General features: G+C 39.8%; 1 protein-coding gene across 1 annotated transcript; it reads right to left on the bottom strand.

Moving 5' to 3' along the window:
- Positions 1-3520: 3520 nt before the first annotated feature.
- LOC139444475 (uncharacterized) lies at positions 3521-5437 on the bottom strand. The gene is made up of 2 exons (XM_071225434.1): positions 5430-5437; positions 3521-4625 (listed from the first exon to the last, which is right to left on the bottom strand). The coding sequence occupies exons 1-2, from the start codon at positions 5435-5437 to the stop codon at positions 3521-3523; spliced, it is 1113 nt and encodes a 370-aa protein (XP_071081535.1).
- Positions 5438-11457: the final 6020 nt, after the last annotated feature.

Genomic DNA, 11457 nt, shown 5'->3' with positions numbered 1-11457 from the left:
GAAGGTTGAGCGTTCGATCCTCGGGAATATAAAGAAAATATTTGTCATTTGATTTTACATTTCATTACATGTTACAATCTGAACGGAAGTTATATTTAAAAAAATACCCAGGACATTATATAAAATACCAGGGATGTTATAACACATTATATAGCAAATATGACTTGAATATCCTATAAAATCCAAGGGACATTACAATGTCCCTGTTTATGAGATTTAACCCGACTGGGATGACGTCACCGGATGTTTATGATTTAATTTAACTAATGTAACTGAATTTGTTTTAAGGAAAACAGCTTGGAGCAAAGTGATTTTTGTGACGTCAATTTCTTTGTTTCAACAGTCTGAAGCGTAATTATCTTTTTCAAGAAGTTTCGGGGACAATTTATATTTTTATGACATTTTTATGACATAATTATATGTAGATCCTAATTCTAACATTGAATGACCTGAGCCTAAAAACACGTTGCAGATTAGGCGTATAATATCACTAGGGGGAAACAATGACTCCCAACGTGTCCGTCACTTGATAATGTGTGGGGTCAAAGAGTGCCTTGGTATGGTATTAATTATCAGTCAGTCCGTGAAAAGATCATGTCACTTTCGTATCAAACGAACCTTCAGTTAGTTGTGCTTACGTATTTCTTACCAACCGTACACGTATCAGTGAGACATCGTCAGCGACAAGGAGGCAACGTTATATTCTCGAGAGGGAATGAGTGAGTGAGTGAGTTGGGTTTAACGCCGCTTTTAACAGTATTCTAGTTATATACGGCGTGTCAGCTTAATCCGGGAGGAAAGCCCGAAGTGATGCAGGTCTCAGACGTTTACCACTTTGGTGAAACCCATGAGAAGGGGTATGGTGCTGGCAAACCTAGAAACAAAATCGGGGCGAACCAGGATTCGAACCCACAATCAGAGGTTTCTGTTATGGCCAGGGGACGCAACTCTGCACAGCGAATCGCGGCGCCTTAGACGATTGGGCCCCCTGCAGCACTCTGGCGTATGAGGGAAAGGTGAGGTACATCATTCATACTTATGACGGTGTTCACTTTTTATTTGATAATAAATATAACACAGACATTGGCAAGTGAAAAAATAACTATGTTCAATACGCCACCCTCTTCACGTCATATACTCCCCCATCTCATTTAAATCAGATCTTTGTTCCCTCTATATTCCCAGTTGTTACACAATCTTATTATAATCGGTAGTTCTCGCTACCGCTAAACAAAAATCTGAGGACATCCCATTAGGGGTCACGTCAGAACGACCTTTCATCCGACCAATCAGGGCGTCGCTTACCAGATCATGAAAGTGACAGTCGGAATGTGATTTCTAATCATGCAACCTCGAAAACTTTAACACAGGGAACAATAGTTACGGGCTTAACGACTGAATCCATTCAATCTAGACCATCTATTCGCCATTCCAGATTGTCGTTTTGTTCAGTTTTCAAATTTGTAATAGAGAATCTGTCAAATTATGTTTCGAAGCGTAGTCGCCAATTTGAAATTAATGCCGTAAAGCACGAGAAATCTGCCTTCTGATTGGCTAATTATCGACTCCTTGTCAGTCATTCCATTGGTCGATCAAAGTTCGCACAAGGTCGGCCTGACGTGACCCGTAATTTGGTGTTCTCAGAGCTTTGTTTAGTGGATGCGATAGTTCGGCCATTGCCCAGATCGATGCTCATGATCACTAGATTTTCAGGTCCCGACTCGAATATTTACAGACCGACGTCATATGGCTGGAATATTACCGAGTGGGACGTTAAACAACAACAAAAAGAAAACAAATTTAAACGTCTCATATTGTGTCAGGAATGTCGACCTGTCAGGGCAACGAGGTCATGAGATAGTGACAGGGACTCAGATGCCGCTGGAGATTATCTTACCCCAATACAGGTTATATTCCACAAATAGAAAGATAAGGTACATGTATATGTGGCCCTTATTAACCGAATATGAGTGTGTTCTATGACTGGCACGTGACGGCTGGCAGTTGTTCCTATTCGGAGGTGATGCGTCTCTTGTATGGTGGTTTAAAAATAACTGTGGATTTAAAGAAATTAATGCAATGTTGAAATTATAACGGTTCGCAAAGAGAGTTCTACTGTGTAGTTTGAGGTCTCTTTATCTGATACCTCTCATTCTACGAAGGAGGCGTCATAATAGGCTACTGGTAACATCCCATCGGGGATTAAAGACCGATTTTCAACAAATAGAACTGTGAGTTTTGGCCCCGATTTCTCGAAACAAACTTAAGTTTAAAAACTGACTTAAGTCTGAGTTTTTACTCAAATTTGCGAAAACTCAGCACAATGTATTTCTCGAACCAAACTGAGTTCGATTTTGAACTCAAACTGATTTTACAATTTGAGTTAGGTAGGAAGGAATCTTAAGTTTCTTTGTCGATCATAAAATGGCGCTGTTGAATAGGCGTAGATGTCGTAGGCAGAAACAAAAATCAAGATTGTCAAGGAGATTAGTCGGTAGACAAAATCCTCTCGAGTTCATGGAACCCGAGGAGTTAATCATGAGGTTCCGTTCCGTGCGGAGAACATTTTATTCATTGTTTCCCTTGTTTGTGAGAACCTTGAGCGGTGCTCCAACCGAAGCAGCCCATTACCTATTCTATTACCAATTCTATTGGTGCTATGGGCAAATGCCAACATGTAGTAAATGGATGTAGCCTAGCACCAAGTGATACTTTAACCACACGACGGCGGTCTGAAAACAGCCAGGTGTGGCCAGACAATCAAGTGATAACCTTGTTTGCATTTTACACTCAAAACTATAAAAGACAACAAGCCCCGTTGGTTGAATGTATGTTTACAACTTTGATCACACCAGGTGACTTTGGCGTGAGATCTGTTATCACAGTGGCCTGAGTGTACTTGTGTTTCCAGTTACATGATGCATGTCATCGATCTCAATTGCGTGGAACGATGCTCATGAATTTAATCACTGGATTGTCTGGTCCAGAATCGATTACTAACAAACCGCCGTCATATAGCTGGAATATGGCTGAGTGCAGCGTTAAACACCAAACAAACAAACAATCCCGAATAGCGGTTCACCCGGATTATGTTTCCTGATTTATCAGCACCATACCGGTGCTCGTGGCTTTCGTCAAAGAGAACACGTCTTTGATCTGCATCACTTCTGGCTTTCCTCCCACATTAAGATGACACGCTTAAATACTCCTCACTATTTGAGAGAGGTCAAGGTCGACTTTAATGCCCCAAAGAACTTAAATATTACAAACGAAAAGGACGACAGACAACTTTTTGCTTTTGTATGTTTAAAGTTTTAACTGATACAGCAAACAGCAGACACCCAATAATTTGCAATAAAAAGGATTTTCTATTACGAGTATTTATTTGTACATATACTCTACGTTGAGAACGACGAACATCTGCTACCTCGGGCCTGGTAACGTTGGGTAATTGTTGAGTTATAATTAACTGATAGAGATTTAACTGTGTACATATGTAATCGAAAAAAGAAAATGCTTTTTAGAAGACCCTGGATTTCAGACGAAGAAATGGAGTGACGGTGCCATTTTGGAACTCAAAAAGTTCTTGCTCACGTCGTGACATCATGGCCGCCCTGACACTGAAGCCACTTTTTGACACAACTAGCACACGACAGCGACTGAGAACAGTTTGGTCTAGCAGTGCCAACTCAAAGCCCAAAATTGCATTTGGGTTCCTTCTCTGTCTGTCAATATGTATTATCAGCCCGCCAGTGTCAATTTCCCTGGCGCCGAAATATTTCCTGGCACTAAACCGCACGTCCATGGAGTCACTTGCAATGAAAACACGACTCGCATTTTTTAATTTAGACAGAAATGTCCATAGGTATTTGACAGTGGACAAGGAATTGATTTGAGCGCCATCATCAGGAATGGTTGGATTTCTCCTCATTCGTACATGGGCGCAAACTAACTCATCTGTTTTCGGTATTTCACTCATAAACGTGTTTAAGCTTTCTTCAAAATGAAGTGATGGCTTCATGAGAAGGTGCCAAATTGTGTGAAACACTTTACCGCAGTTGGGGTTCCTAAACGGCTCTGGAACAAGATGACCATATTGTAGGCGCTTTTGAATTACTGTGATCGAATCAACATTTGTTTTTAAGAAGATGACATCACAAGGGTGATTGATGTTAAAGTCATGGTTAACCTCGTGAGGATCAAATCTGTTATTCCAGTCAAGCACTTCCCAACTCAAACCCAGAAGTTCGCTTTCTCTCACATACCAGTTGACGATATTGGGGATGTAGAAAAGCTTGACATCACATGGCGTGGTCATGTTGACGCCGAACCGTCGCCCTGTGACAATGGCCAGAAGATATGCAGCAACTATGCCTCGTTGCCTGTCTGCCCAACCTCCACACCGTCCTGCTCTTTCACAAAGGTAGATGATGAAACGTGTTCTAGGAGGCTGGTCAGTGTACCCAATAGTTGTATTCTTCTGGGATTCTGCAACTTTAAAAGTCTTTACAAATGAATCTTGACTTTCATAGGTCACAGGTTTGCCATTGGCAACGTGTCTTGTTTCTTGAGCTAACACGTTATCCCTCGTGTTCACAACTTCTGCTTGTCGTGTCCCTTGAGGCCTGGTGAAAAAAATGTATACGTTGAGTATGTTTGTTTTAACTGGAGATTCAGTTACATCACCGCGTGTCGGTTCAATGTGGGAAGTTAGACCAAAACGTTATGGAGATCTTTAGATGTGAATACAGCACCAAAGATAATAGATCAGATTCACTGTTTAGATCTAACATTGTTTCAACTTTGAAAGGTAATCTAAAATTCAAAATGTGTGAAACTAATTTCTGGTGTCCCCTGCCGTTGGTTGGTTTGTTTGTTGTTTAACGCCGCACTCAGCAATATTCCATATTACGACAAGCATAGCCGCCTTCTACGGCAAGCATGGGTTGCTGAAGACCTATTCTACCCCGGAATCTTCAAGGGTTGTCCCCCGCCGTGATATTGCTGGAACATACTCACTCACTCACTCTTTGAAATGAAACTGTTGGACCAAGGGAGATAATGCAGCCTGTGCTGTTAATTCCAGGTGGGAAGATACAGATTCTTCATTCCATTTGAATGACGTTAAAAGATGGTGCTTGTTGTTACCCTGTCTGGCACTCGACATTAAGGGGCTACAACAAGGACTGGTCGGCTCGGAGTGAGTATACTGTGTCTGAGTGGAGTATTCCTGTTAAACTGCAGCATGGTATCTCAGTGAATTAGCACTATAAATCGGTACAGGCAGCCACACAAACACACACACGTGCATACACGTCGCTATGAGAGTGTATAATCGCGACGCGACGTTTAACCCCATTTCACCTCACCTCACCTCACCTCACCTCACCTCACCTCACCTCACCTCACCTCACCTCACCTCACCCCACCTCACCATGTGTTCGGAACGGACATTAGATACTTGACATCGTGAGATAAAGGGTTGTGCCAAAACACTAAATTGTTTTTAATTACTGATGTGCCAAAGACATTGTTGTGCCTCAGAATATGTCACGAATATTGTAAAGCTATCTACCATATTGATATAACATAAAATAAGCTACATGATAATATATGTAACTTATGTATATGGGCATAACATGACGTATAGTTACACTAGAGAATGATACATAGTTATACAAGACAATAACCCCCATATAGTACCTGTGTGTGTTGTGAGATGTCGACGATATGCAACTACACAAGACAATAACCCCCATATAGTACCTGTGGTCTGTTGTGAGATGTCATGATATGCAGTTACACAAGACAATAACCCCCATATAGTACCTGTGGTCTGTTGTGAGATGTCATGATATGTAGTTACACAAGACAATAACCCCCATATAGTACCTGTGTGTGTTGTGAGATGTCATGATATGCAGTTACACAAGACAATAACCCCCATATAGTACCTGTGTGTGTTTTGAGATGTCATGATATGCAATTACACAAGAGAATAACCCCCATATAGTACCTGTGTTTGCTGTGAGATGTCGACGATATGCAGTTACACAAGAGAATAACCCCCACATAGTACCTGTGGTCTGTTTTCAGATTTCGATGACATGTAGTTACACAAGAGAATAACCCCCATATAGTACCTGTGTGTGTTGTGAGATGTCATGATATGCAGTTACACAAGACAATAACCCCCATATAGTACCTGTGTGTGTTTTGAGATGTAATGATATGCAATTACACAAGAGAATAACCCCCATATAGTACCTGTGTTTGCTGTGAGATGTCGACGATATGCAGTTACACAAGAGAATAACCCCCACATAGTACCTGTGGTCTGTTTTCAGATTTCGATGACATGTAGTTACACAAGAGAATAACCCCCATATAGTATCTGTGTCTTTTGTGAGATGTCATGATATGTAGTTACACAAGAGAATAACTCCCATATAGTACCTGTGTCTTTTGTGAGATGTCATGATATGTAGTTACACAAGAGAATAATTCCCATATAGTACCTGTGTCTTTTGTGAGATGTCATGATATGTAATTACACAAGAGCATAACCCCCATATAGTACCTGTGTCTTTTGTGAGATGTCATGATATGTAATTACACAAGAGAATAACCCCCATATAGCACCTGTGTCTTTTGTGAGATGTCATGATATGAAATTACACAAGAGAATAACCCCCATATAGTACTGTGTCTGTTGTGAGATGTCATGACATGTAGTTACACAAGAGAATAACCCCCATATAGTACCTGTGTCTTTTGTGAGATGTCATGACATGTAATTACACAAGAGAATAACCCCCATATGGTACCTGTGTCTGTTGTGAGATGTCATGACATGTAGTTACACAAGAAAATAACCCCCATATAGTACCTGTGCTCTGTTTTGAGTATTTTCTTAAGAAAATCTCTGTCAGAAGTGTTCAGTCCGACTTGGCCCGAGCTGTCAAAATCAACTTAAACCTCACAGATGTATATTCAAATGTATTCACATCTATAAACGAGTATAATATCTACCTATATACCACTTTAAAGTGTCTCAGTTCGCTGTATGTAAAGAAAACAAGGCGCTCAAAGTGAAGCCCTTTTCCCTCTACATTCTCAACATAGTCTCTATCAAAAGTGTTTGGCTTGTGTTGGGTCCGACTTGGCCCGGGCTGTCAAAATCAACTTTAAACTCATAGATGTATCATCAAATGTTTTCTTTAAATACGATGTACTGTGGCGGGAACATAAACATTATAATGATAATGATGATGATAGTTAACGTTGTTTATGATGAGGATGATTACCATATTTTAACGTCTATGGTGTGATTAACAAGGAGGCCTTGCATGATTGAATTTAATCGTGCACTATTGCACATATTTATTTATCTGAAGATCCTCTTGTGAAGCATGTCAAGACTGAAAACAAGTCAGTCAATGGATTTTCCTAAACGACCCATTGATGTAGTACTGAATATCAAAGTTAATCTTTATTTTATTGATGGTGCTGGACGGTACAGAAATGAGTGTCAATCAAGCGAAGTGCCATATCAAATCGACCCAGAACCAGTCACTTGCCACTCGAAAACGTCAATGTGTGATTTTGTGTCAAAGCTTATGTCCAGCTTGACACAAACACAGTATCTTTTGCATGGTTCGATCCCCTGGTACCGTAATGTGTGGTTTTGACTCCGAGACCATCAATGGTACGACCCAGAATATGCAGAGGGCGTCGTGGGAAATGATAATTACATATACAATTCTTTGGAATACGCCCACATACAGAGTCAGACGTATCCAAGCGAACAAACCTGATATGGTCCTTTTTGGAAAATCCAATGAAACCATTGTGTGACCGAGTTATCTGTTTCTTTTGAAACTAATGAGATTCAGGAGAAACAAGGCAAAGACAGTATGAGGACCGTACTAACGAAATGTCAAGCTAGCTTCCCAAGTTGTTATACTCGCCATTCATGACAAGATAAATCCCGTTTCCTGACGCTTAAAATAGTGTTTATATTAATAAAAATGCACACATTTCCAAATATTCGAATTATTCCAGTGTCCATACCGTCCACTATCCTTGAAGGATAATGATGATGTAGACAACAAAAACGACAACGACAACAACGATGTGCTGGATTGACTTTCAGAAAGCATATGCTTCTGTCTCTTTGGGAATGTTTGGACATGTAGAAATTATCGTCAGTGTCCACATCGTCCACTATCCTGGAAGGTGTATCTTGCCACATATGTTTTCGGGTAGAGACACAAAACCAAATACAGACATGACACATGTGTATGCATACAATTTGGAATGATATGGACAGTTTACAATCCTAGACACATTCCACAGTAAGCCATGTTAGATCATGTTTTCACTGATGTTTAATGTATGAGAACACAAGAAAGTAGGTATTTGTCAGTCATTCAAATCTCGGGTTCAGCAAAAGTTTTCGTATCTATTTTAAGTAAAAATCGTTAGGAGTTTTGCGATCAGGGTGTTAGTTGTCAATTTTAGGTGCTTAAAATGCACTTTAATGAATCCTATCACTATCATCCACAACATGAGAGATATTGACCACGAATGTGTGTACCGAACTCTCGAACCTATTCTCCGATCACGACCGCCTCACCATAAAAATACATATAGATTTGGACCTGTGAAGATCAGGGTTAGAACAGATCTTCAGCAACCAATGCTTGTATTAAAAGGTGACTATGGTTGTCGTTAGAAGCGATTAATGGGATCGGGTTGGTTGTCAGGCTTGCTGACTTGGTTGATTGGATGCATGTCATCTTATCCCAATTGTGTGGATTGATGCTCGTGATATCAATCACTGGATTGTCATGTCAAGACTTAATCATTTGCATGACCTCCGTCATATAGCTGGCATATTGCTGAGTGTGGCGTTAAACAAAAAAACAAACAAACAAAACATATAAATTTAACCGCTTATTTCAAATTCGAGATAAAAATACATAGCGCCATGTCGAACTCCCAATCTGACTTGACCGCCTTCCGGAGAGCGGAAGGTCCGGGGTTCGATCCCCGGCCGCGTCATACCAAAAGACGTTAAAAGATGGTACTTGTTGTTACCCTGTCTGGCGCTCGGCGACGTTAAACCCCATTTCACCACATTCACCACCCAATCTGACTTTACAATAAAACTGTGTACTATGATATGGAAGTTTGAATTTGCCACCGTGACAGCTTTAAGAAATCTTTAATGAAGTCAAAGAAAGTGATCATTTGCAACATTGTCAAACTTAGTTTCATCCACAGAAACCACGGACCTTTTTCGCAAAACTAAAATTCAACTCAATCTCTCACTTGTTTTTCTGTCACAATGTTTATTGATTATAACCTGCGAAATACATTTCATAAGTCATCGAGATACATTTCAATTAGCCACACCTTACACCTGTTGTATTCTGAATTGATCGTCTATGCAATCGTATTTCTATGGATCTATAATACACAGTCTGTTACTCAGTTTTATTTCGCTTATTGACTTTCAATATAGGTGAACAGTGACATTTATTTTAAATGCAAACAACATGTTATTCAGGAAAATATAATTACATGATAGGGGTTTGTGAACACACACATAATTATTTATTCAAAAACCTCTTCCTTTAAAAAACATATATATTAACACACACAAATGTTTTTTACAAACAATAGTTGATTTTATGCTTCCAGACAAACCACATGCAAGCTATTGTTGAATTTTAAAATATAGCCAAGGTAAATGTATCCACAATCATATTTAATCACAAATATCGTTCTGTTATATATAAATGTAACAAGTGAACTAACCATTTCAGTGGATCTCAACATGGATAAAACTGTTGGAGATACTCAATGAGTGAATGTTTATTTAATGAAGTAAAAACGTAGATTCTTTCTTTTGGTACATACATGTAGCTGTACATCTTATAGATGTTCCAAGAGAAAATAATATAATATCTGCCTATATACCACTTTATAGTGTCTCAGATCGCGGTATGTAAAGAAAACTTGGTGCTCAAAGTGAAGCCCTTTTCCCTCTACATTGATGATACATCTGTATGTTTAAAGTTGATTTTGACAGCTCGGGCCAAGTCGGACCAAACGCTTCTGACAGAGATTTTCTTAAGAAAATATAGTAAAAGTGTTTGACTTTAACGGTTCTGTTTTCTTTAAATGCGGTACACTATGGCATTATAAAGTGGTATATAGTAGATATCACACTGAACTATAGATGTAAATACATTTCATGTTACATCTGTAAGTTTAAAGTTGATTTTGACAGCCCGGACCAAGTCGGACCGAGCACAGGCCAAACACCTCTGATAAGAGACTATGTTGAGAATGTAGAGGGAAAAGGGCTTCACTTTGAACACCCTGTTTTCCCTAAAAATCGCGATCTGAGGCACTATAAAGAGATATCTAGGTAGATATAATACTAATCGATAGGTGTGAATCCATTTCATGTTACATCTGTGAGGTTTAAGTTGATTTTGACAGCCCGGGCCAAGTCGGACCCAACACTTGTGAGACTGTTGAGAGTATGGGGAGAAGAGGTCTACTTTAACCAACGTGTCTGCTTTATACACGATGAACAGTGACATTATTCAGTGGTATTTACATAGACGTAGTACTATCCTATAAATATAAACGCTATGCCGACAGATGGAAATTTGTATCGCGATAGTTAGAAGTATTTGATAGGTTTCAAATCTTATTTCGTTTAACGATTGCTCTTTTACATGTTACCTAGATCAGCGACGCTTACACACAGCTCCACTATCTGGGTTTTCAAGCGATTTACTTCGAAATACCTTATTATGTTGTACGTTTTTGGTTGGTAATTGTTCATTAATGACATGTGTGTATGTTGCATCAATAATATGTAGGTATGAACGCCGATAATTAAATAATTAGCTAATAACACTTTGGCCCGTCTTGGCCCGGCCTCGGTCCGACTTTTAGGGAATGCCCGGATGAATTCCTTTGTGGTGGTGATAGACTGATCAAGTACAGTGACATACACAGAAGGATTGTTGTATTGGACACATTATTTAGTTTAGTGTAAGCTATTGACTGCAAGGGGGGTTATGATATGACTGGAAATGGAGAAACAGGAAAAGCGAGCTGTTATCAAATACCTTTAAAAGAAAGGCTTAACACCCAATGCCATATATGAGAATATGTTATCCTAACTAGGGGAAGATGCCCCGTCATATGCAACAGTGAAAAGATGGGTGGCAGAGTGTAAACGTGGGCGATCGAGCACTGATGATGAACCCCGTCCTGGTTGGTCCACCTGTTGTGTCTTCAACACCTGAAATGGTACAGCGAATCCTGGACATAGTCATGGACGACCGACGAGTGACACAGCGACAGATAGCCAACTAAGTGGACATCTCCCAGGAGCGAGTGCATTTCATTCTGACAGATATTCTAGGA

Source organism: Haliotis cracherodii, unplaced genomic scaffold (genome assembly GCF_022045235.1).
Source record: "Haliotis cracherodii isolate W230 unplaced genomic scaffold, xgHalCrac1.p SCAF_54, whole genome shotgun sequence".
NCBI classification, from domain to species: Eukaryota; Metazoa; Mollusca; class Gastropoda; order Lepetellida; family Haliotidae; genus Haliotis; species Haliotis cracherodii.
This window is presented reverse-complemented; position numbering and strand designations above follow the sequence as displayed.